Source organism: Enhydra lutris, unplaced genomic scaffold, assembly GCF_002288905.1.
Source record: "Enhydra lutris kenyoni isolate GAN:26980312 unplaced genomic scaffold, ASM228890v2 scaffoldscaffold4, whole genome shotgun sequence".
NCBI lineage: Eukaryota > Metazoa > Chordata > Mammalia > Carnivora > Mustelidae > Enhydra > Enhydra lutris.
The window spans coordinates 8,534,663-8,562,140 of NW_019154088.1; the positions used below are offsets into that span (position 1 = coordinate 8,534,663).

General features: G+C 42.2%; 1 protein-coding gene across 1 annotated transcript in view; it reads right to left on the reverse strand.

The window, feature by feature from the left end:
• The window catches only part of LOC111161884 (fibrous sheath interacting protein 1), a 184,125-nt gene that overhangs the window by 5,783 nt on the left and 150,864 nt on the right, over positions 1–27,478 (reverse strand). Inside the window, exon 10 of the mRNA XM_022525943.1 lies at positions 4,519–5,029. Coding sequence (XP_022381651.1) covers positions 4,519–5,029 — 511 coding nt within the window. The remainder of the gene's footprint in view (positions 1–4,518; positions 5,030–27,478) is intronic.

Genomic DNA, 27,478 nt, shown 5'->3' on the forward strand with positions numbered 1-27,478 from the left:
GACAAGAAACATTCGATGGTGAAACCAGGACACGCCTGAGCCAACCAAGACAGTTAGTAGCCTGAAGTTTTTATTTAAGGTTGTTCTTTTTAAAACAAACATACCTGACTCATTCGTTATAAAAATTTTTGAGACACCATTCATTACACGGGTCCTATGGGAAAACTCCACTTTGTTTCCCTTGAAGAGTTAATACAATTCTGACCCCTTTCTTTACTAACATGACTGACTTGGTGTCCCTTTTTGCCCTATGCTACTACTGTTGCTTTCGTTATTCATATTTTCTTCTTCACTATATGAACTTGATAAGTAGATCAAATACTTGGTGGGAAAGAGTATACAATACACGCTGAGACACCTTTTTGTTGGAATTCTCTGGAAAGCAACTCGACATAAGATAACTTGATTAAACACCAGACTAACCACAGACCTGAAGGGCTTCCTCTGTGGAGTACCAGCATATTCGGGGGTGTCTCAGAGGTGACATGGTGGCAAAGAACGCTTATTCCCCGCTCTCCTCGCACTTGACTTACTTTGGGGACGCAACCCACCTCGCGCCATCTTGTTCCACAGGCCGCCAGGGAGAAAAGCCAGCTCCTGATCAGTGAGTTTGGGGGAAAAAATAGCACGTTCGGCCCACCCCTTCCTCCACAGTCAGCACGCCACCCCACCCAGCTAGTGGTTCCACCTGGACAGGTCTCCACAGGTGAGGCTTGAGGCTTTCACCTTCTCCAGTGACAGCGTGCGTCAGTTCACTCGGAGGACGCAGCGTTGGAAGACCATTGGGCTGCCCACCCAGGTCACAGCAACCCCCTACATTTCATCAGCAATGAAGCCAAACTCCTGCTCTGTGCCTTCCTCAGAATCCCTCTGTCTTTAAATGGGTTCCGATCTCGGTAGAGAAGAGAAGACACTATTCACCAATCCCCTAAACCCCCAACAGGGAGTGAGTACAACACTGAATTTATTGGAACTTTTTTAAAAAAGATTTTTTTTTTAAGATTTTATTTATTTATTTGACAGACAGAGATCACAGGTAGGCAGAGAGGCAGGCAGAGAGAGAGGAAGCAGGCTCCCCTCTGAGCAGAGAGCCCGATGTGGGGCTCGATTCCAGGACTCTGGGACCACGACCCGAGCTGAAGACAGAGGCTCTAACCCACTGAGCCACCCAGGTGCCCCTAAAAAAGATTTTATTTATTTATTTAAGAGAGAGCACACGAGCGGAGTAAGGGGTGGGCAGAGAGAGAAGCAGATTCCCCACTGAGCAGGGAGCCCACCTCGGGGCTCGATCCCACAACCCCCTCGATCCCGAAGGCAGACGCTTAACCAGCTGAACCACCCAGGCGTCCCTGAATTTAATGGACCTTGTATCCAGAAAGTCAAGTATCAGTATTTACCGCTAAGCCTAAAGCCCAAACAAGAAAAATGGAACTTTGAATACAGCTGTGAGGTAGATCCTTATCTTTCAATACCACAATTTAAATTGGCCCTCAATATCATTCAGCTGGGTTCTCTTTTTGAAGTTTTATCTGACTCGGCCTTTTAGAAGAATTTTAATACTTGGAACAGACCTCAGAAAAAGAAAAGAATATATCAATAATATCTGCTATTGAAAGAGAAAATGATAACTGGTTTTTCTTAGTTCAGTCCAGTCTGTAGAAACCCACCTGGAATCACATTCACATGTCACTGTTTCCTAAGAAAGACCTGAATATAACGTATCAGCTGAAAACACTGAGATTCCTCATTCAAATTACATCTGTAAAGGGCTTTGTGCCAAGAAAGCAGGCATGGCATTCAGTTTTGGTGTTCGCTTTCATAGAAAGCACATAATTACAATTTAGTATTTAGAATAAAATTGCTTAGCAAAAAAATTGATTAGCAAAGTATTTTAATCATAAACACTGAGGTTAGTAAAATTAAAACCTCCAACCTCAGATATGCTAACAGGCATTCAAGATGATAACGTAGGACCTATTCCTTAAAGTCTGTTATATAATAAGTGGAAAATAAAATAGGGTTCACAGATTCACCATGATGCCATCCTCATCCTCCATACTCTCAGGGGTTGTTATAATCATACATTGGGATTATCTGGTGCCTTCCGAGGCACATTCTGTGTAGAGGCAAGCCACTGCAGCTTCTTTCCATCAAGTCACATTAAGTTCTAGTTCATTCTGTCTTGTCAGTTCTACTCAGAGACAGATATACATCAGTTTGACCCAAGTTCACAAAGAAGTCAAGTCATATTTTAGTAAAGTACTGTTCTAAACCCCCTTCCACACAGACTCCATGGGGATGAGATCGCATATGAAACAAATCATCACTTCTAACTTATTAAGTTTGCCTACAACAGACAAAGAGGAGATGCAGATGCTTTCCCTAATAAAAACCCTTTATCCAAATAGAAAGAAAATACACCATGATCTTAGGGCAGAACAAAGTTTTCACAGTTTATTAAATGAAGATCCTTAGTGGGGAAAGGCAGAACGCACCCATCTAATAGAATTGCATGTTGTAAAAAAGAACTCTCAGCTGGATACAGACTTCATAGCTTGTAAAATCTCATTAAAAAAAGAAGAAAGTTGCAAATCTTTATATAGCATGGGAGGCTTGCATAATTCTTAAGCAATACCACCTGCTTTCATTCATAATGTGAAGAGTAAATGTGAACCACATTTTCAGCATATTATTCTAAAACTGGGCAATTTAAAGTTTCATTTCTTAAACAGGCACTTAGTTTAAGGCAGCACTTTGGACATCAAAGGAGATGTAACAATAAATCAAAGATAGGATCTTTGTCCTCAAAAAAATTACACCATTTTAAGGAAGAGAAGGTGCGTGTGTGCCTTAGAACTTCAAGACAATGTGTGTGAAATGACCTGATAGGGGACCAAGGGTCTTGGACATTCGGAGGGGAAATCAAACTTTTTAAAAAGGGAAGAAGGGAAGGTTACATTCAGAGAGGATGGGGTTGGGATCCCACTACCAATGAAGAGGTACCTGAACATTCTTCAGGGGAAAAAAAAAAGGGGGTGTAGGGTTTATCCAGGGGCAGAGGAAAGCCCTGAAAATCCCGAGACCAGATTAGCTATAACCTGAATAACATGTAGAAGACTAGTAAGAGACTGACTAGGAATAGATGGAAGTCAGATTGTGGAGGCCTGGACAAGCAAGGGAAAGAATTTGGATTATATTCAGTAGTCAGTGGAGAGCTACAGAACTTTTCCAAGCTGCAGAAGTGTGGTTATCAAAGCTGGACTTTGGAGGGATTCGTTTGGTGGTAGTCAACGACGGGTGAAGGAGGGGAGCAAGAGGTGGGGAGGACTGCTCCGGGGATCATCACAGTGGTCCAGCTGAAGCAGCAGGAAGAGTGAGGAAGGGATGGGCATGGGAGATGCTGCAGAAGCAGAACAAACAATACTGAAGGTCGAAGGTGGGGAGCAAAAGGGCGAGGAGATTCGATGATGACTCAAATTTTGAGCCCGGGTGATGGAGGAAACAGAAGGGAAAGAGGAAAATCTGAGTTAAAAGGAAAGATGAGGAAATCAGACTGAGACCGTAACCACATGGAGCTTTCTGGTAGGCAGTGAGAAATACGGCACTGAGGAGTTAGTTCAGAATTAGTAGAGTCTAAACTTAATAGGTAGTATGGAGGGGCGCCTGGGTGGCTCAGTTGGTTAAGCGACTGCCTTCAGCTCAGGTCATGATCCTGGAGTCCTGGGATCGAGTCCCACATCAGACTCCCTGCTCAGCAGGGAGTCTGCTTCTCCCACTGACCTCTCTCCTCTCATGCTCTCTCTCTCTCTCTCTCTCTCAAATAAATAAATAAAATCATTTAAAAAAAAGGTAGTATGGAGATAATAGAGATTGATACAGACTTAATAGAAAATATATACCGTAATCAATAGATTGACCAATAGAGACATCTACATTAGAAGAAAAGTTGAGTCTATTTAAATAGACTTCTAACATAGATAAATAATTGAATATTTGTGTCTGTCAAAGTCTGTCCATAGTATTTACAACCTGTACCATTGTACCACTGTAAAATGCAGCATTGTAACAAGACAAAACACCTGAGTATATACAAGTAGCTGGGACAGGAAGTTTGTACAGAAACTAATAAAACCACTAATAAAATGTATTTCACATTTTACAAATTCATTCCCTGGAATAAATTGCCATCACTGAAATTTGGAAGTTAAATGACTAAGCAAATCTATTCAAATTATTTGCATCTGTTCCAACCAATTTGTCTTCTATTCTGAAATCATCAGTTTCCTGTATAACCACCAAGAATATGTATTCAATACCATTACAAAAAAATGTATGTCATAAGAGTAGGAATCTCAACCTTGGTCTCACACAAACATTGATAAATGTTCTACTTCATGCTATTGCCACCATCTGTGATTTACAAACCTAATTCCTATTGTGCTCTACCTGAAACTATAACATCTTTATGTTCAGATGCCAAGTAATAATTCACCAATATACACATTCTCCAAGCCTTACCCGTTTCTGGTTTCTCTGCAGCATGGACTTTCAGATGTTGGTCTTCGGATGAAAGGCTCGCATTCATGCCATACAGTGGATCATCCAAGAAAGAGGGCCTCTTCAGTCTTCCAATGCCAAGAGTCTTCGACATAAAGTAGTCTTTTGTGTCACTAATAACCTTGTCCTTGGAAAACTGGAGGCATTTCAAATTCTCTGCTTCAATGACAAGGGCCTGGGGTGTGTAACGCCCAGTCAAGGCTTTGGTGAGATAGTAGCCTGTAAGTGTTTCACATTCCGTATTCTCAGGCATATCTGTGTCTTTCACCTCAGAGCTCTTGACCGTTGTTTCTAATCCCTTTAGGAGCTCAGAGAGGATAGATCTGGAAAGATGGGGGACCTCTGGCGTTATATCCTCCATGTCTTCCTTTTCTCTTTCTGCGGGTAGTCTAATCATGGACTTTTGTTTGAGGGTACATTCATCCAGAAGACACCTTAACTGTTCCTCAGAGAGAAGTGATGTTGAATCTAACTGATGAAACAAACCAAATGTTTTCATAGTCAATTGAGTACACACATTTATTTTATTTTTGATAAGCTTCCAGTAATGCAATATAAATGCAAATGCCAGGAAATACCTTACACAAGACACCCAAATAACAAAATTGTTCATTTTCAAGGATCCAGAATTTCAGGTGAAATGTACAGCAGCCTTAGAGATGGCTTTAGAATCTATCGTGCCTACTAAAATCCAGGGGAAATTCCCTCACTACCCTGGAAATAAATTACTGCACCAAATTAGCCACTAACACTCTTTCTACACGTGGACGTCACTTGAAATGGAGATATTAGAAAAGCACCTTCAATTTTCTAAGTTTTGGGACACCAAACAGGGAAGTCAGGAACAACCCATTGATAAACTGCTAGAAATCCTACCATAATCTCCAGTAGGTGTTTTTCTGTTTTCCACCACTCCTCAGTGTGAACCGCCCCCCACCACCAAATTCTTAAAAATATGGGGGGAAAAAACCCTCAGGCAAACGAGACAGCCTAAACCTGTCCCTGGCAATTACCACTCCTATGTGTGTCCACAACTTTCAGTGGACAATACGACTGAAGACAGAAAAGGAAAGGCGAAAGGGTGGCGTGTAGTTGCTTCAAAACTATAGGTCTAGACAGAGGCCAGGGGCATTCCAATAACAGTGCATTCTGGGAGGAGGATTTGATCCAGACACTTAATCTCTGCTTGTAAAAGGCTTGGGGCTGAGCATCTCAACCAAGATCTTAAGGATTCAAAAGCATTGTTTCTTCCAGTGATGTTCTCAGGAAATAAAATAAATCAAATGAAAGTATAGAGCTATGTTCCACAAGAATTCAACTGAATAGCATGCCACTTGAATTGCATCAATCTCAAAAGAATGGAATTAAAATATATTGAAACACACTGAAAATAATTTCTCCTTCTCTAAAGAATCAGCACCATTCCTGATTTATATAGTGGATTATTTAGGAAAACACTAATTCTCCTTTACAGGGGAATGCATCATCTAGGAACAAAAAGTCCCCATAAGAAAACCTAGTCATGAATTGCAGTGGCTTTAATTTCTACTTCAGTAAAGGAAAACAAGGCTATTGCCCTACTTAGTAGGACCCAGTTCGAATTCAGCAAATATTCTGCATATATAAAGTATCAGGGAGGGAAGGTGTTATTGGAACTAGTATAGTTAATCCCTATTACTGTGTAATGTTTCTAATGCAACTAAAAAAAATAGTATGTAAAACAAATTTTTAAAATATCTTTTGTTTTCAAACTGTATTTAACTTCCATATATTAAAAATTAGTTTTCATAGTGGCAAGTGCCATTATGAGTTTGAGAGTAACAAGAAATTGGGAATATATTCTTAATAATTATCTAGGATTCAAAATTTAGTAATTCACCCAAAGGTTAATATACATGTCAAAAAAATAGGAGTGGAATTTCATATTACCAAATCCTACTTTTAATCACAGACATTTCAGGCATCCAGATGTGGTACTTTATCCATTATTAGGAGAATTCCCTTCGAAAACCTACTCAACCAGAAGATGAAGGCAGTCTTTGTATTGTAGTAGATATTTAAAGCATGCTTTCAAAATCTGCTTATATAAAACTGTTAATATAAAATTGCTTATAGTGAGTAGACAATTCCCTGAGAATTAGAAAGGGTCCATTGAGTGTCCTCTTCATAAAACATTCTCACCAAAGGCTTATCATATGAAATTTCCAGACACTAGAAAAAAAAAAAAATCACTTCATACTGGAGAAGGAAGATGAAGGATTATTCAAGGAGGTCTGTGGGGAGGGGCGGAGAAAAAGAGGAGGTAGAAGATTGGCAGGTTATCTAGTATATTTGACCACTTCCACAAATAATATTGGTAAAATAGATGCTTGGTAGTTCTGATGATCTATTTGGCTAGATGCACAGAAAATTAAGTAAAAGGAAAAACTAAGCAATTATGAACTCTGGGGAAAACAAAAAGGTAAATGAAAAGAAAGGAGAGTAGTGTTTCAAATAGGCAACATAGAAAATTAATCAAAAGAAAATAAGATAATTATTAACTTTAGGACAAATAAAAAGTTGTACAAGAAAGGATACCATAGAGGGTGTCTGGGTGGCTCAGTCAGTTAAGCGTCTGGCTCTTTATTTTGGCTCAGGTCATGATCTTAGGATTGTAGGATTGAGCCCTGCATCCCCACCCCTCTCTAAAAAAAAAAAAAAAAAAAAAGAAAATGACACCATAGGATTCTACTTGCTTTTGCTGTAAATAATATTTACATGGTCATCATAATACAAATAGTGATGATGGAGGTAATCAAAAATTGTAATTTGACTATTTTGGGGAATTAAGAGGAGAGAAAAGGGATGTTTAGAATTAAAGTTAAATCCATTACAGGAAGCCAACACACAACTGAATAATAATACAATACTATTTTATTATTGATATAAAATTTTATATTATAAATTATATAAAATTTTATACTATTATAAATTGACATAAAACTGATCAATTAAGATAGCAAGTTATTAAACAAGATAAGCAGTAGGGGAAATATCTAAAGAAATTAAAAGTGCTTGACTGTAGAGAGCAAAAATAAGGGGTGGGGAAAGATGGGGAAAGGAGTGATCATTTTTCTTTAAAACCTTTTAACATAAGTCAATTATCATACAGTTTCACTTACTTGTGGAGCATAAGGAATAACATGGAGGACATTAGGAGAAGGAAAGGAAAAGTGAATTGGGGTAAATTGGAGGGGGAGACGAAGCATGAGAGACTATAGACTTTGAGAAACAAACTGAGGGTTTTGGAGGGTAGGGGGGTGGGGGGATGGGTGAGCCTGGTGGTGGGTATTAAGGAGGGCACGTATTACATGGAGCACTGGGTGTGGTGCATAAACAATGAATCTTGGAACACTGAAAAAATAAAATTAAAAAAAATTTTTTAAAAGAGTGAAAAAAATAAAACCCTTTAACAAACTTTTCCTTTATTACTATAACAAAAGTTAAAATAAAAATATAAAAAATAAAAATAACAAGTGTATTCAAGTTTTTAAATAAAATTAATTCAAAAATCAAAATCTGAAATATTAAAATGAAATTTCTAACCAATTATATCTTTGGGCATCAGAAGCAAACTGAGGTTTCCTGGAACCTGCAATTTATAATCTTGCAGCAGGAAGAGGATACTTCTTTAAGAAAAAGAATACAAAATTGCAAGTAGGAAATAGGTATAAAAGTGAGTTTCTTTTTCTTAGAATGTGAGAAAGATTACAATAAATTACTGGAACCTTAGAAAATCAGGCCCATCTCTTACAATATCTCTTTAGGTCATTTATCAGCAATGTGTATAGGGAAATGTTTCCTGATTACAACCTAGCTTCCTCTCCCCACTTCACTGGCTTCCCAGTAAATCTGTTTCTGGGTGCTCCAAGATAAAACATAACACATTTGAGTCTGTGTGTACACAGAATAAGCTCAACTATAATCACCCTGATCCTCTATGGGAAGCAGACTGATGGGAAAGAAAACACAGAAGACTAGAACTTGGGTTTTGGCCCAGGCTTGGCCACCTTATGCATGTCACCCAGGGACCTGTCTTCTTCAGTGGTGAAAGAAGGAACTGAAGATGTCTCTAAATTAACCTCTGGCCCTAAAATTGATTTTTATGAATAACCACTCTAATAATAAAAATACAAGAAAGAATAAACTTTCTATTGACATCAGAGTATCACCTTGATAGAATTTAGGAAAGCAAAACAATAACTAAAAGAGAACTTCTACTTCCTGAACTTCCTCACAATACCAATCCTGAAATCAAAATAATAACCCAAAATTCCCTCATCTCAGGACAATATAAGTAAAAGTGAAACAACTATAATAAATATTCAAATTAAGTTAATTTGGTCACAGTGTTTTCTGGGTGGCAACGCAGATCCGGAACCTTCCACATGAGCAGTCTTTCTCATCTTTTGATTCCCTGCAGAGACTTGCCCATGGTAGAAACTCAGGAACTCGCCGTTGTGGGAATCAAGTGAATGAAGGTTGCTGAGTGGTTTGCAACAGCTCTACACTACCCTGATAGAAGTTATTTACCCATGCTGCACTGGGCTAACCTAGGGCTCTATCCCAAACATCCCTAACGACCCTTGAGAGTTAAAGGACCATAATCCATACCCTTCATCCAGATTGCTTTGAAACTCCTGAGCTAACGAGCTCCATCACTGAACGACTCCCAGCAAGCACAGTCAAGTAACCATCTGTTCAAGTATTCACCTCAAAGGATTCATCTTTCACGCCAGTTCTAATTTTCCAGTATTTCATAAACAAGTTATTATTCATGCTATTCCTGTCTTCACAAAATTCATCATAGTGCCTCTCAGTCTTCATTTTTCCAGACCAGGACCCAATCCATTTACATCTCCTTCTATGAAGGCCCCTCTCTTCCCAGCCTCATTTTAGGAGCTCTTTCATGCACCTTCTTTCTTGTGTTAGCCAAATCACACACATTCCGTAGTCAAAGAGTAAATAGATTGGATTTGCTCAACAGAACCAGGAGATAGAATACTTGTGGTGCTAGATTTCATGCATCTTGCCCGTCCTGTTGACACAACCTGATGAAGTCTTTTGGAATAATAACAGCTAGCACTTATTTGGCACCTACTCTGGGCCGGACACTGCTCTGTGCATGTGACACGAATCAATGTCTTTCATCTTCACAACAAACCTACGAGATAGATACTGCTGTTATTCCTGTTTTACAGATGAAGAAAGTGAAGCACCAAGATTTTTTTTTTAAGATTTTATTTATATATTTGACAGACAGAGATCACAAGTAGGCAGAGAGGCAGGCAGGGCTGGGGGGAAGCAGGCTCCCTGCTGAGCAGAGAGCCTGACGTGGGGCTTGATCCCAGGACCCTGGGATCATGACCTGAGCCGAAGACAGAGGCTTTAACCCACTGAGCCACCCAGGCGCCCCAAGCACCAAGATTTTAAATAACCTGTCCACAGTCACACAGCCACTACGTGGGAAACCTGGGATTTGAACCCATGTGGTCCAGGTCCAGAGCCCATGTGCCTCACTACTAGACTACAAAGCCTCTCATTATAAATGAGTTCTCCCTCTACCATTCTCTAAGTATCCTTTTCACAACTCACATTCATTTTTCTGTCCCTTCCCTTGGGTATGAAATGTCTTCCTATAGAGTATTTTATGATTCTGACTTTGAATTTTATTACCCAGACTAGCTTAGTATCTTATGCACATTTACACAGTGCTCTCTCAGCTCATTTCAGGTAAAAAAAAAAAAAAGGACAACCCCAACTCCATTCCCAGGGTGCCCACTATTTATACTTCTCCACCGAGGTAAATACTAATTTGGAATAGGAGCTGAATCTGATGAGGAGAGCAGCTCGTAATTGCCGGAGATGGATCACAGACTGAATTACCTCATTTTCTTCCCTGTCTCTCCTCTGATACTATGTACCTGGAGTTTCCCCAGTCATAAAAATCTCCAGTTATTTGGGCACTGAATTTGTTGACAAGGCAATCAAAATTAGGTATCAAGTGCAGATCATCCAATAGCCCACTATTATAAATAAGCAGAAGCAATCTTTCCCTTTGATGTAAGCTTATGTCTGATGCTGGGCTTTTTGTGTTTTTTCCCCCCACAAATGCAGAATCCCCGAGGACACACCCTATAAAGCTACTATGATGATCACAAGTGAGAAAAGAGTGAAAAGCCAGAATGTCCTAAATGATCAACCAACAAGAATATAGATGTCAACAGCTTTCAATGACATCAAGATCTACTTAAAAATAACTTCCTTAACTGCCAAGATAAGTTTACAACTCTCTGTTGCAGCCACTGCTGGCAACACCTAAGAAGTAGTTTTTTTGGCCAAGGTTTTTTAGCCATAAGGAAGAGAAGTCCTTATCTTAAAAAAAAAAAAAAAAAATTCAGACAATGATCTAATCCTTTAGCTTTCTCTTGTCTGGAAAACTCTCTCAGGCCGTAGATACAATTTGATCTTGGGTCTGAGAACTCATCTCATGGATACTAACAAGCAGACATAAAGGACGGACAGAGGTTTGGGGGTCTGGAGCTGGGAAGCTACAGGAACCTAGGTCATGTGTTTCTCCTTTCTCTTCGTGAGTCCCTGTGGTGTCTTAACTCCCTGCTTGTCTAATACATACCCCTCTGCAAACAAACTCTCTCTGCTTACTAATGCTTTCTGCACTCTCACAACCCCAGACTGCCTACGGAGCATGAACTGATTCTGGTTCTATCCAACATAACTTTCAGGGTCTAACTCCCACCAATGACTAGCAATGACCTCTATGTCCATTAGCTCACATTTTCAAGCAAGATGAGCTCGTTGGTCACTGACTCGATGAGGGACTGACAGTATCAGTTTCGAGTTTCGAGCGTTCATCACTAATCGAATCACTGGTGGTGAGGGTCACGTGGTATGAACGTGGCTGATGGGATATTTTTGGTAGGGCTGCGGGTAACGGAGATTTCTCAAAGAAGGCAGGAGAGCAGAGCAGGAGCCTCAAAATAAACCTACCCTAACTATAGCATCAGAGAGGGACCTGACAATGATGATGTATATAGCCAACTTCATTAATTAGCAATCACGGTGTTTCTCCACTTTACCGATCTCATTTAATCTGAGCACTCACTGAATAGTTCATTGAGAAATAAAAGCAGAATTAGTTGGTAGAAAATATCCAGTTTGTGGATAGAATGGTTAAGTTGGACTTCCAGTTGGAATACAGAACAACACTACCAAGCACTATCTATACGCTCCCTATAGGCTCACATAGGCTCAAAATGTTCATATCACTTGCTGTGGCTCTTTGAGATGGAGCAAGCCTAAGAATCATGGGGGCAAAATGATCAGTGCTTCTTTCAATGTCTGTATCAATAGCGCTACATTTTCAGAAGGAAGGGGCTTATTTGTCCTTCCCTCCCTATGCTATTCTTCTACCTTCCTCTCTCACACTGAGGCTACCCCAACCATATAAAGGCCAGTCTGGCAACTAAATGCTCTGAGGAGGCCGTAGCCAGGACCAAGGATGCTGGAGGTCAGGTGAGATCTGGCATTCTTTTACCCAGAATAGTCAGAGGTTGTCTGGCCAGAAGAGAATCTGAACTCTGGTCAAAAGGGAAGCAAAGGTCACTGCCATAGAAACTATGTAAAACATTAGGAATGAGGGTTGCGGCTAGGCTATAGACAGGAAAGTGAGTCAGCCCCCAGGTCAGAAGCCGGGAGGACTCTGCGGAGTGTGAAATAGGTCAAGGCAAGTGGCTCTGAAATAATTTGTGAACGATGTGGTGGTGTTGGAAAGCTGCTTTTATGTGAGGCCTGGCATATCAAAGAAACCATGCAGAATAGGACATCGCTATTGCCCAGGCCAGTGATCTTCTCCCAAACAGCTGGGTGAGGCAGGGCCTGAAAGGTTTTGCCCATTGGGTTTGCCTGGTGAAAGGCTTTGTGCCCCCAGAACATTCTGTAATGGTCCTTCTTAGCCCAGGTGCCAGAGCAGGTGTCCCTGGGCATCAGAAATCCAGACTTCCTGTTTCTACCTACAAGGATGAGAGGGGTGGGATGCCAGTGTGATCCCAGTATAAACGGGAAGGGTGAGCATGGATGGGAAGAGCTAGAAGCAGGAAACAGGATTCTCAATTCCTGCAACTTGAAAAAGGGCCAGGAGCTCAGCTTCCGTTGGTAACCTAGTTGGGAGGGTGCAGATGTGCTCAAAGGAAAGCCAGACCAGTTTCACTCCTCTGATTTCTAACAGGATGACTTGAGAAGGGGCTCTAATGTTTCCGTTCTGTGGGAATTTTTCATCTGAGGGCTGCCAGCAGTTGCCGTCTTCCAGCAGTAGAGACAGCAAGTCCGCTTGGATCAGCTTCCCCTTGATCTGAGCAAGTTGCTGGAATGGCCCTTTGATCACATATCTACCACATCCTTCCCAGAAACAAGGCGCAGGGTCCAGCTGGAGGGAAGGAGCCAGGCACCCCTGCCCCACACACTCCCATCAAAACTTAAGCATGGCCAGGAGGCTGCTGAAAATGAAGACAGCAAGTTTGCCTACAGAGGACTTTTTCTGATGGGCTGGACCACCTGTCCACCCCTAACTCTCCAGGGAAGTATATCCTGTATGTCCCTTACGGAGCAACTAATTCCCCCTGTGATGCAAGACTGCTGGTTTATTGGAGAGTAACCATTATGAAAATCATGTGCATGGCCTTCCCTACTCTCAGTTTGAAAGTCTGTTTTTACCACGTACAAAGAACTGGGTCAAGGGAGACCATGATGGGATCCAAAATCAAGAAGGCCATTAGCTACTTAAATGTTTTAACCTGGGCCAGAGTCTGGATCAAGCTTCACCTTGATTTTGTAGGAGGTCACCTGAAAGATGAGTCAAGCTAGAGAAATTCAGTATATTCAAAACCTAAAGAACTTCTCTATGGCCACAGAGCTGCCTCACTAGAAATTTAAGCACTTCCCTTGACATCATCATAGTGTCCAATTGACTGGAAGGTGACCTTAGAACTCTGTCTCTGGTATGTTCTGGGCTAGCTAGGGTCACTATGGGCCCCAACAGGGGCTCACTAAGGTCAGGTCAGAGGAGCATATCCCACAGTGGCTACAGAAGACTAATGATCACCCAGAGCAGAAGGGCAAGGATGAAGCCATCTACAGGAACTGAAACAAGGAGGAGATATGGCACAGCCTATATGTTAGTAACTGGCCTTACAACACCTGTCAATGGATTAGATGAGATCTCCAGACTCTGACCATGAGTACTTCTTTCCAGAGGCATGGGCACTCAGTACACAATCAATGTCACCTTCATCAGCTGCTCTGGGGACAACTCTTCTTCCTTGCCGTGAGAAGCCTCTCTACTCTAACGTTATCCAGCTCCTGCTTCCCATCCCGCCCAGTCAGCGGGACCCCACCCACGGAAGAGATACCATCCTCTCTGAGACATGCTCAACCCCAGGACCTGGAAAGGGAAACTGAATATTTCTTTGCACAGATGAGAAGTTTCCTAGCAGCAGAAAGAAGCCCAGGAGCCAAGCTGCACTGACACTAAAATGGCCCGATGTGACCGAATTCAGTTTAACCATCACCCAGATCTGTGTACCTGCTGGTGCACCTGCTGGGCTGAATGGACCTAACACAGCCTGTGCTGCCCCCACAGCTGCGGATCTGGACAGTACTAGTGACGCCAGTGTCACAGCCCCTCGTGTCCCCGACGAGCACATCACGCCCCTCTGGCCTGCCATCCGGAACTTTATTGCTGCTGAGGTGCGACTTGCCAGCAAGGTGTGATAAACTTTGTTGACCACTCCTAGGCTGACACAAACTACATGGACAGGCCTACCCTTGGAGCAAACTTTGACCAAGAGGGGAGAAGAGCTGGCACATAAAACCCTGTCTCCACCTCCCTATGGAAGAATGGCTATAAAATGTAGTTACTATCATGGATTTGCCCGGAAGACATCCCATCAGATCAGACAAGCAACTATACTTGCTAGCAAACAGTGCCAGATCCATAATTCACCTCTCAGATTTATTGTTCCTCCTTCTCTATCTCACTCCTTTTCCTCACTTCTTTGCTGGTGCTCCTTTCACGAGCTAAGTGATAGCATAGAAGCTTTTGCCTCCAATTTTCTGTTCCAGACGGAGACGGCCACCAGAAGCAGCAGCTCCCAAGTCCCGGTAGGGCTCTGGACACGGCAGCTTGCATGGTCCCGTCCAGGGTGGGCCCAAGAGCACAGGAGCCAAGAGTTCCACCCCAGCCTCTGCAAACTGGTCAAAGGTTCACAGGGCAGCACAGACCAAGGACAGGGACTACAGAGCTAGGACCAGCACTGTCAAGGTCACAGGAGGCAAAGTGCGGCCTCCGGAGCCTTGGGGCTCGCGGCTGCACGGCCGGCTCATCCTGGCACTGTGGGACAAGAGTGGCCGAGCACCACCCAAAGGTCAATGGAGAAAATCCCTCCGAATCCTGGGAGGCCATTTGCCCAGGGCAGCCAGAGGCGGCACAGCTGGAGGGAGAATACAAACCGGAGCCAAGAAGAGAAAGCCAAGTTCACAGCTTAGGTTCAAGTGTCAAAATAAACAGAAAAACAAAACAAAAACAAACAAACAAACAAAAGACAAATGCGGGGTATACAAGATGTGACGGTTCGGTGTTTAGTACTAAGGCACATTTGCTACAAAGACAAGGGAGGCCTGCCTTCCTTCCAGGTGGGCAGAGTACCTACCAGGCCTAGGGTCTAAGGGTGGTAGGCAGGAGTAGACCCCACCATGTCAGCAGCCCCTGAGGGATCCAAAGGCAGGGCTAGGCCCCCACACAAACGTGTGACAGCCCCCTACGGCTTAGACATGCCTCCAGCACCCTTTCTCCGTGTTACTTTTCCACAGTGTTCCAGTAAATAAAGTTCCCCCAAGTTAAGTATTCTGTAGGCTGCATGCTATCTTTTGGGGGGGGGGGAATAGAAACCTCCAGATGGAGAGGAAATAGTCTTAACCACAGCATGGGGTAGTGGAGGGAGGCTGCTGTTTCTAAGTTGAAACCCCAGGTCTCTCCCCACCTCAACTGTTCTGTATCAGACACATCACTCCGCCTCTCAACGCCTCAAATTTCTAAACTGCAAAATAGAAACTCAAACAACTGGCTGGCTCCTAACTAGTGGGGAGGAAGAATACTAACAGCCCACAGCTTGCAGTGAGCCTGAGAGACATGGAGGAAGCCACTTGCACCCTGCCTAATGCAGGGGAAGCCGAATCCACGCCCCCCACCCCGCCACCCCACCCCCACCCCCACCCCCCTGCGCACCAGCACGTCAGTAGTAATGCTAGCTTTGATTTGAGAAGCTGCTCCGAGGAGGGGCTAGATGTGCCTCTCGGAAGTTCACGACCGAAGTCTGCACATTCCAAGTTCAGTTGGCCCCTACCTTTGAGGGTCTCTCTGGGACATCGGAACGAAGCTTCACAAATGCTGGGACAGCTAACCATGTGCAATAGGTAAACCATCATGTGTACTCCGAGGACTAGTGGGGGCTACAGCAGCCAGCGCGTGCCACGAGAGGGCACCCAGGAAGGCAAGATGGAACGTGAATCTCAGTCATCCCAAGCAGGAAGGTTGACACTTCAGGACAGACTCTATTCAGTCTTCAGTACAAGAAGGTTCTGTAGTAACCAGAAAGTACCCAGAAAGGTGTTGGTTTCCAGATACCTTTATCTTTGCTTAAAATATTGTCAGGGCTCAAGGTGAGTCATGAAACACAGGGACGTAGGCAAACCATCCCTTGCTTCGCATGAGCGTGCACGCGCGCACACGCAGAACATTTCCCTTCCAACCCCCACTTTTTTCTACTCCCTTTCCAAAGGTATCCTAAGACCTCATACTGCCTCCTCAGCCCTCTCTACCTGAGCCCACCCTCCCCAAACCTTATCCTCAGTTGCAAACCTTTTCAAGTGTCCTATTGCCCTCACACCCAAACTTAGCTTCCCTAAGATGTGCCGCCTCATTCTTCTCCCCAAGACTATGCAATGCCAACCATTGCATAACCTTCCCAAGGGACAAGCTTGCATTTACAGGAGCCTCTCCAAATGAGAAGGACTTAATCAAAGTGGTGATTCTAAGAATGGGAATCCGGCCCATCGCAAGAGGGTAGAAAGGGATTTGGGAGACGCCATTTTCAGCTGCCTCCCGTCAGGTCAGTTAGGCCTGGTCGAGTTCTACAAATGATTGGTCCTGTCAGATCTCATCAGATCTCGTTTTCCTCTTGGGTGTGAACCTAGCGCCAGAGAGTTAACTCCGCATTTAACTTGTTAATCAAGGAGAGCTTTTTCTGGTCACAAGCAGGCGACCTGTAGCTTTTCCCAGGGTTGAGCAAGGGCTCCTGAAGCTTTACCCTGTCTAGACATGTATCCAAAGCATCTAATTACCGCTGTACATTCTGTACAGCACACAAAGCCCAACGTTATTACATAAACACGAAGCTTTCTCTTAATATTGCTGCTCAGTGAACTGTCCTTTTACATTTGCCGATCTGAAAGTGAAGTCACGCCACCACTAGGAATAAGGATCGGAGACTGTCAACAGTAACTTCCAAGTTTTGCTGTGACCCCAACTGTGGGAGTTAAATTCTCTAAAAATCCAAAAGAGAAACCATTTAGTAAATTGGATCCAAACTCAGAAAGATCTAAATTGTTTGATGCATATTCTCTCTTAAGTGATGCCTTTCATTTTGCCTTCCACAGGGCAAGAGGGATATCCCTCTACTGGAGGGATAACACTTTCCAACTCCTCTGTGGGCTATCGGCCCCTCTATTAGGCAAGTGTCCAGACCAGCTTTGGTCGTTGGTCAGCTGCACTGGGCTGGGCCATGGAGTAGACAGGGTTTATAGTCCTTGACTAGCCACCATATACCAGGAATAATGACATATGTTATTCCATTTCATTCTCCCAATTACCCAATTGGAAGAACTGGGAAATCCTTCTCTATATTTAACAGATATAGAAAATAAGGTTCAGAGAATTTAAATGTCTTGATCCAAGACACAGAACCAATAAAAAATGAAACCAGAATATAAAGCCATGGTTTTTCATACTGCTGTCTTCCCACAGGTACCTAGAAGAGACTACCAAGGTCCCACCTTCCAGGGGGAGCCCCCCGGGAGTAGCACGGAACTGTAGGTACTGTGACATGCCCTCTCACACCCTACTTTATACCCCAAAAATGCCATCCAGAAGAGCAGCCCAACTGACCCACTTTCACCTCTTAACCATGAGGCAGAAGTGAGAACAAGAGGTCCTTTCCAGAGCTGCCCTGTGCTCCCCCAAACCTGGACTGCCAGGTTACATCAGCACATCACCCTCTGTGTCTGCCTTCCCTGGCAAATATAAAGTTTATCAAGGCTAGGACCAGGTCCTCCTCTCTTCTGTGTCCCCATGCCTATGGCACAAGATGGGCATGAGGCACATCTTTGTTGGCTACATGGAACATTCTTTAGGCACTCCTCACCTTCTGCTGTGGCAACGTGCTCCTATAAAATCAACTCAGTGCCCTTACTCTGTCCCCTTATTAGTCAGTGGTCCCAAAATATGGGCCAGTCCCTCTTCTCTCCCATGTGTCCTGTTCCCTCTGGGCCCTGCCCTCCCCACACAGCTTTGGAAGGTAGTGGTTTAATCAATCAATGAACCTTCACTTATGATTTGGGCAGACCAGATAACAATATTTTAACTCCTGAGAGTTCTTTAACATTTCAGATCCCAGCAAGGATAGCCTGAAAGACTGGTTGAAGGGAGGGGATACTTCTGGTACTCTCCATATCACCCATAGGCAACAACTCCCCAGACCTGTGGGCAAAGAGGATGCTAACAAGGACTGCCCCCTCCAACACCTGCCAACTTCATTGACCAAGGAAAAATGCTTCAGATTCACAAAAATCCCCAAGCGCAATAAAAAGCCTATAATCTGGGCGTATCACTGTGATATTCACTGTAAGTCTGACACAGAGGTTTAATTTGGTCTACTATGAAAATAGAACAAATAATAATCAGTCTTTGATTGTGGTTAGTTTAATTATGGAAATCTACTCATGCACTTATATAGAAAGCTTCACAAACATGCAGAAAAACATTTCTTTTCATAAGTATTTATAGGGAAAGAGTCTTCTCAAAAGGTTCTTTAAATAGATTTTTAAAAAAAATTTTTTTAGAGAAAGTCGGGCGGGGTGTAGGGCAGAAAGAGAGGAAGATAGAGAATCTTAAGCAGACTCCGCGCCCAGCACAGAGCCTGACACAGGGCTCAATCTCACTACCCTGAGATCATGACCTGAGCTGAAACAGAGTCAGACCCTTAACCAACTGAGCCATCCAGGCACCCCAAAATGTTATTAGTATATTTACTAATACTTCAAATAAGCAAGCCAAAATAAGGTGTCTACCTTTTATGGGACAGAAATCATGACCATGTCACATTAACATTCTGTCTTTTGATTTCCAGTGATGGACTAGGAGGAGCTCTGGCCTGTGCCCCAGGTGGGGTGCTGAGTCACTTATTTAGAATGGAATGTGGATGCTATCAAGATTAACAAGTACAGGGGCACCTGGGTGGCTCAGTGGGTTAAGCCTCTGCCTTCGGCCAGGGTTATGATCTCAGGGTCCTGGGATCGAGCCCCACATCGGGCTCTCTGCTCAGCAGGAAGCCCGCTTCCCCCTCTCTCTCTGCCTGCTTCTCTGCCTGCCTCTCTGCCTACTTGTGATCTCTCTCTCTGTCAAATAAATATTTAAAAAAAAAAAAAAAGATTAACAAGTACAATCCATGTTCGGTGTAATGGCATTGGAAACATGATCTAATTAAATATGCTACAACAGCTTGGCTGAAGAATTAGGGAGAAAAAAGCAGTAACAACTTTAAATCTTTGTACTTTCTGATTTTATAATATACATAATACTGTCTCTGGAATCAAACAAAATAATGAAAACACAAACACAATTTTTCCTAAATCACTTAATAACAATGTAAGGATGACAGGCTGAAAAATACTAAATGCATAAAGATAGAAACACAGAGAGAAATGGGGTCAGATAAGGGCTTCCATTTGCTGAATGTAAATTCCCTTACAATAATTACCATTTTTTAACGTCCAAAATCTTCCCCACACAGGCTCTCCTCATAAAATGCAAAAACAAATGATTACACTTAATCAATCGAGGATTTTATAATTACTAAAATGTATTATTTAACTGAATTCACTAGTTAATCAAGCCAATGGACTTTTTCATCACTGACTTGTTAAAATTAATTGTGCATTTATAAATTACTATGAGTCTGTCATTCCATAGCATAATTACTGTGTTGTAACTAACTCACCATATTAAAACAAATAATTTATAACCGGGATTCCAGTGTATATAAAAATCTTTAAATGTAGTTAATAACTCTAATAAATATATGAAACAGAAGATTCATTAGGGATTTTAACATTGTTTTGAAACTGAAACCATAGAATATTTTTCTTCTAATTTATCTCACCATACATTTCATATTTAAGTGCTAGGTATGAAAATGACAGAGGCCATGTACATCACCTTCGTATTGGCTGAAACCCTCGAGTTTATTGCCACACACATCGTCTCCAGCCATCGCTCCATTTTTCTCATTTTCTTTCCAATAAAATTTCTTGAAATAGTCTTTCTGTTATCAGATCTGTCCCTTCTTATTATCTCTTAAACCCACTCCAGACAGGACTTAGTCACTGAGCTACAATGAAATTGCTCTTGTCCAGAAAACAGATGCCCTCACCAGATCTGAAGCAGCGGTTGGTTCCCAGTCCCCATCCCGCAGCCCCCACCCCACCCCACCCCACCCCGCGCCCTATCATAGACATAGCCAATGACTCCTCACTGGGCTCCCACATCACTGCTCCCTCCTGATTTTCTACCTTCCTCACTGGCTTTTCCTCCTCAGTCGCCTCAGCCAGTTTTTCCTCATTTCCCCAACCTCTCTACCTTGTGGAATGCCCCAAAGCTCAGTCCTTGAATCCATTCCGTCTTCTACTTACTCAAGCTACCCTGGTGATCTCACACATCTATAGAGTACTGACTCCCAAATGTGTGGTTCCAGCTTGGATCACTCCTCGAACTTTAAACTCATATCCCACTTCCTATTTAAGTGGTGCCCCACTTAGGAGCACCTGGGTGGTTCAGTGGGTTAAGCCTCTGCCTTTGGCTCAGGTCATGAGCCCAGGGTCCTGGGATGGAGCCCCAAGTCAGTCTTCCTGCTCAGCAAGGAGTCTGCTTCTCTCTCCCCCTCTGCCTCTAGCTCCCACTAGTGCTCACTCTCTCTCTCTCAAATAAATAAAATAAAATCTTTTGAAAAAAATGTCCACTTACATAAGCAATATGCACCTGAAATTTAACATGTCCAAAACCAAATCATTGACCTTACCCTAAACCTGCTCCTCCCACAGTCTTCATTTCAGTTAATTGCAACTCTAACTTTCCAGTTCTTCAGGTGAGAAACCTTGGAGTCATTCCTGGTCCCTTTCTTTCTCTCATACCATATATACACTAAATCTGGAAATCTTTTTTGTTCTACCTCAAAATACATCTGGAATCGAATTCATTCCCATTTCCGCCATGCTACCGCCCTAAGCCATTCTCATTGTTCGCCAGCTTGCTGCGTGGCCTCCAAACTCTTCTTTCTGCCTCCCTCTGCTGCCCTCCAGGGTTTTCTCAACTCAGGGTGATCTTATTAAAAATGAAAGTTAAATCATTGGCTGCTTTTCTGCTTTAAACCCTCCAGTGGTCCCCAGCTCCTTCAGAGTAAAAGCCAAGCTTCTTTAGGAGTTTGGTTCTCCTACCACCTCTCGGTCCTTATCACCTACTTCCCTTGTCATTCACTCCCTCCCACTACACCCACTGCCTTGCGGTCCCTTGAAGATGACAGGCATACTCCTGTCTTAGGGCCTTTGCCCTCGCCATCCATCTTCTGAAACACTCTCACTCAGATGTCTTTATGACTCCTTCCCTCATCTCTTTCCAGCATTGGTTCAAACATCATCTCACTGAGCCTTCCTTAACCACCTTCTGTGAAAGTACAGCAGCGTCCATCTGGACAAGCACTCCGGACGAGGGACTAATGCCCCTTCCCTGCTTTATTTCTCTCCCTACACAGACAGCACTTGCCTGCCCCCTTTCACATACTCCATAACTCATTCATTTGTTTGTTGCCTATTTCCTCCTGCTAGGACACAAGCTCCATGGGGCAGACATTGTGATGGGTCATTTCTATCACCAGAGCCTAGAAAAGCATTTTGACATAGCAGGAACTTGACAAATACTTGCTTTATGAATGAAATACCTTTTCCTGAGGAGGTATGTACTGCACAGGGATGCTCTCACGCCATGGTTTAAGCATCCTTCTTTATTCTCTAGTGCAATATTATCTCCCACTTGATGAGTAAGATTTGCACCATATAGGATCACTTTTTCTTGCTTTTGTGTCATAATAGTTTCACCAACCAATATTCTTCTTTTGGACACTCTAATGTTTTAAAATTCCTTTTAAATGCCTTTAAGAAAAATAAGTACATTCTCCAATCACCCAGAACAAGTCTTCTCTCTACTGTCTTATCCTCATGCATTTCATACATCTTATGTGCTCTTCCTGGTCTCTGAAGGAATTTCACTTGGCAACCCCTGCATGGAGCATATTATAGATTCCATCAACCAGCCCCATGTCCAGCCTTCTACTTTAATTTACCCAGAAATTCCACTGTTTACCCAGGAACCATGATCTTCTTAAGCTACTTTTTCCCTTTATTCATTTTCATTACCACATTAGCATATGGCCCTTCAGGACTATTTCTCATGACAAAATAAAATATCTACAACATGATGAACATTACTGTGTGGAAGGGAGGAGTTGGGGGGTGGACAGAGAATGGAGCGTCACTGATGCATGGATACCAGGAGACCATCTAGACTGTCTACTTCCTGCTAGCACAGGTGTATTTTAAACTAGGACATCTAATGAGGTACTATATGCTGGCTAATTGAACATAATAAATAAATAAACAAACAAACAAACAAACCAGGACATCAGGGGTACCTGCTACAGACTTTCTGGTTCTAAAATCAAATAGCATAACTAAGTGTCTATCTATCTCAGTCAAAGGGATCCCATTATCAATAGCCATTTCTAAAGATCCCTGCTGGTCATTCCAATTAAAATCCCATCCTTCTGCCAAATATGGTAGCCACACTGCCTACTTGCCTTCTGTTGGTAAAGTGCTGGTACGTAAGCTCCATCAATCCAGAATCCTAATATCCCTAGTAATATCAGAGAGCCCCACTTTAACCCAAGCATCTTTCATTAGCACCAGTGGCCATTTTCCCCCAGAGATGTTAGTAGGCCCCTTAACACTGTATCTCTCAAGCTTTTGTTGAAGAGAGTTTCATCAAGATCCTCTCAAGGGACATAGTTAAAATATGGGATTCAATACCCAAGATATATCCCTTCCAATTTAATCTCCCTCAATGTTTGGATTCCTTGTTCCTACAGTCTGTAAAGGAATTTCTAGCATCTCAGTGGGGCTCAAGTCCAAGTTTTGGTCAACCAGTCACGGAAACAAGTAGAATCAGTGTACTTAGTCATGCTAGTACACTGAATCCACAACCTCTGATTAAGTGCTCCTATAAGAATAAATTCACCCCCCCCCCCAAAAAAAGGAATAAATTCAACCCACCTGAAATCGTAATTTTCTTTCTTGGACATAGTATCTTCGAAATCTATTCTCAGATATGTTTCTCAATTTTTTTCTATGTTAATTAGCATAATCCTGCGATTTTTTTAACACCATAAGCCTCTTCCCAGCTCTGACTTTGTCATTAGCATTTTGAGGTGTGCTGGGATCCAAGTTCAGTTATAGATCTGGGAAGGGGGCATCAGAGCATAAGGAAGACTGACACTGTCGTGCAAATCCTTCAAGAGATAGAAAATTCAATCAAGACAGGAACAGTCTCATCAGAGAGGGTAGAGATACTGCTTCAGCTGGCAAGGGTGGATTGATGACCCTGGATCCAGGGCGCCCTAAGTTTGCCAAACCCTACCATACTGCTGTTCTAGTTCTTGGGGTCCTACCCTTTCTCTCTAAATGCCCAAACTTCAATAAAGGGACGTGGTTGTGAATTCAACTGACACTCTAATTTGGCAATCCACATTTGGCTTTTGACCTTTTCAACTCTGAATGACCAAAGAGATTTTTTTTTAGGGCAGTCACAGAAAAGTCCCTAGTTTTTAATCCATTAATGCTTAGAGAAAAGAATTTAGGAATCTGACCTCCCATTCTCTTCTTTTAAGCTGCCTAACACTGTTAGAGGCAGCTACCACACCATGCCAGTCCTTCAAATCCTCATCCCTTCACATTAATTGATGGAAACTCCCACTTGGTTCCCAAAAGCCTCTTTCCTTTAATGGGCACTATATTCTTAAATTTCACAGGTGACTTATTCGCTGATTTGCCACTCATCCCTTATGTGGCTGTATTTCTTACTATCCTTGGTTCTAGCCAAGCTAGACAATCAATCCAGTCCCCTTCCCTTATTTCTATGTGGTTCCATATCCTACAATCATTCCTGGTGTCAAATGTCATACCAATCAGCATTCTTAGTTGCAAATAAATACAAATAACAAAACTGAGACTGGCTGCTTTAAGCAGAAGTAAAATTAACTGAATCAATGTTGACTATTCTCACATCATCACGGAGAAGCCTAGAGAAGGGCTATGGAAAACAGTCAGGAATAATAGGAGGCTACCAACCACAACCAAATTCATACCATGTGGTTCTAGACTACAACCTCCCCTGGACCACTCAGCTAGCTAGCTGAGCTACTGACCACAACACACCACCAGAGACAGGACTCCGCTGCTGGAATTGCTGCCCACCGCTGCCTCAGGTAACTGATATTTCTATCACCACTGCTCACACTGAGTGTGTTCTCCACTCCCCCTGCTCCATTCCTTAGTTCAAAGTGGGGCTGCCTGCTAGGCTAGGTCTCACATATGTCCTATGGCAAAGGCTACTGGGAAACTGAATAGTGGGACTTCCCAGATTCCATGATGAGAGGCAAGATCTGAATCTTGCTAAGGTTCACAAAGTCAGGAATTTCCCAAACAAGGGAAGAGAAATCATGCGCTAGCCAAACAGTTAAAACAAACAAAGAAACAACCCACATAGAAGTACCCCTACAGGCATCTTCTTTAGATTATTAGGAAACATCATTACAACAAAAGAAAGGGAGATTTTTTTTAATGTGACCCAAAGTTGGAAACTGTCCATGTTAAGGGGAAGACAGTGTTGCAAAAGTTTCATTTATTTGCAGGTGTTTGGCATCTATGCAGGAGAGGAATGTCTGATACCAAAGAAAAAGAAAACTGGTTAAAAAAAAAAAAAAAGAGTCAAAGTTCCCTTGAGATTAACTATGCAAATTAGAGAATCTGGAAATTATATCCTTGATTCCTCATCGTTTTTTCAGTTCTCACTAAGGCTGATTCATAAAAAGCATTTAAAATATCTGCTAGTATTTTCTCAAGGATGTTTTAAAATTCCACAAGGAGCTATAGGAGAACATTTGCTATCAATTTGAATGGAATTGAACCCAAAGAACAGAAAAATTCTTATAATAATTTGATTCCATACTTCCCTTTAAATGTGTTTAAAGCATGTTATAGCAGGGCACATTAAAGCAATTTGCTCTCCAAGAAGTACAAGAGGAGAAATGATAGGACACAGCAGAGCAAAAATGGAGAACCAGAAATCTAATTGGAGAAGGAGAGGTGGTAATATGCAACAGGGCAAATAAATTAATGAGTACTTGGTGATCTGACATATTTTGCCACTGATGAGAAGTGGGGCATTTTTTTCTCCATATTAAAAAAAAAAAAAAAAAAGAAACAGAAACTACAGAAATACACAGTGACCACTCATCTTGTTAAAATCACCTCCTCTTCTTAAAATTACCTAAGCACTATATAAGTACTTCATCTACTTTTAACATTTAAGTAATTACACCAATTTCACTATGTGTGTTTTCATTATAGATTTCTAGAAGACAAAACATTTAATAAAAATGTGGCAAGATGGACAAGGAGAAGTGAAACAGACAAAAGAGAAAAAAGGAGGTAGCAAGAAGGAGACAAAAAGGGAAGTGAAATGACTATACTCTTTTACTATTTCCTCTGTAGGTGTGTGTGGAGGGGGGGGTTGACTAGCAAATTTACTCCACTTCAATAGAGATCTTAAACTTCATAATTCTGTTATTTTTTTTCTTATTTATAAGTATAAAATCTATTATGCCAGTTACTCACAACAGCCAAGACAGGGAAACAACCTGAGTGTTCATAGATAAATGGGTGGATAAAGAAATGGTATACAAGGGACTACTATTTAGTCATAAAAAGGAGGAAATCCTGCTATTTGCAACAGCATGGATGGACCTGAGGGCATTATGGGAAAGTGAAATAAGGTAGACAGAGAAAGACAAATATGGTATGATCTCACTTATATATGGAATCTAGAAAAGTCAAACTCATTGTTGGAGGATGCAATCAAAAGGATATGGCCACCAGCTGACCCTCAAGCTGGACCCACGTGATTGGTGGCTCCTTACCCCTTTCCCCCCTCCCTATTCTTGGAATGTACAGACTGTGCACTGTTCCCACAGTGGAAACTGTTCCAAGGATGTAGCCTTGAGACAGTAAGGTCTTACTGAGACCATCTGGACAGTATACATGACAGAACCTAGTTAAGGCCTCTGTACAAGCTTTAAGATTCTGCAAGTTGAGCACAGACATCTTGTAGCTGCCCAAAACAAGCCTTGTATGTAAGCTCCCTTGCTTATTCAAATAGGCACCTACCAAACTAGAGTTACCTGCCTTTTTTCAGTCTCTCCCTGTATGGGAGGTTGCAGATGACACCCAGGAAGCTCTCAAGCCTGCATTCACATGAATGGTTTAATGGTGGTCGCCAAGGGCCAGAGGGTTCAGAGAGCATGAGGTGATGTTGGTCAAGGGGTACAAACTTCCAATTATACAATAAATAAGTTCTAGGGATCCAATGTACAGCATTGTGACAATAGTTAGCAATACTCTATTATATACTTGGAAATTGCTGAGAGAAAATCTAATTATGTGAGGTTAGGGGCTCCTGGGTGGCTCAGTCAGTTAAGCATCTGCCTTCAGCTCAGATCATGATCTTGGGGTCCTGGGATGGAGCCCTGCAGTGGGCTCCCTGCTCAGTGAAGAATCTATTTCTCCCTCTCCCTCTGCTCTTGTCCCCATTTATGATCTCTTTCTCAAATAAATAAATAACAGCTTTTTAAAATTTTTTAAATATTAAAAATTTTTTTATTTTTTAAAATTTTAAACTTAGAAATTTTTTTAATTTTTAAAATTATGTGAGGTGATGAAGGTGTTAACCAACTTTATTGTGATAATCACTGCACAACACACACGTATATCAAATTATCACACTGCATGCCTTAAACATACACATTATTGTATGTCAATCATTACTCAATAAAGCTGTGGGAGTGGGGGAGGGGAGGCCAATGCCAAGTTAAGACCCAAAGCAATACGGTGAGAAAAATGTAAAGGTATACCTTTAGATTTTAAATGAAGTCTATGAAGTCAGAAGGATACTGTGAAGCAGTGCTAGAGAGAAATAAGGAGGAAAAAAAAAAAAAAGAACAAATACCTTCAAAATATGTGGTTAAAAATTTACCAAATTTTCTTGGTTCCCAACTGACTCCAAAGACTAAAACACACCACTTTTACTTCTTCTGCAGCTGAAGTTATAGTGGTTATTGCCAAAACTCACAGGCCTGTTGAAGAGGAATGACTC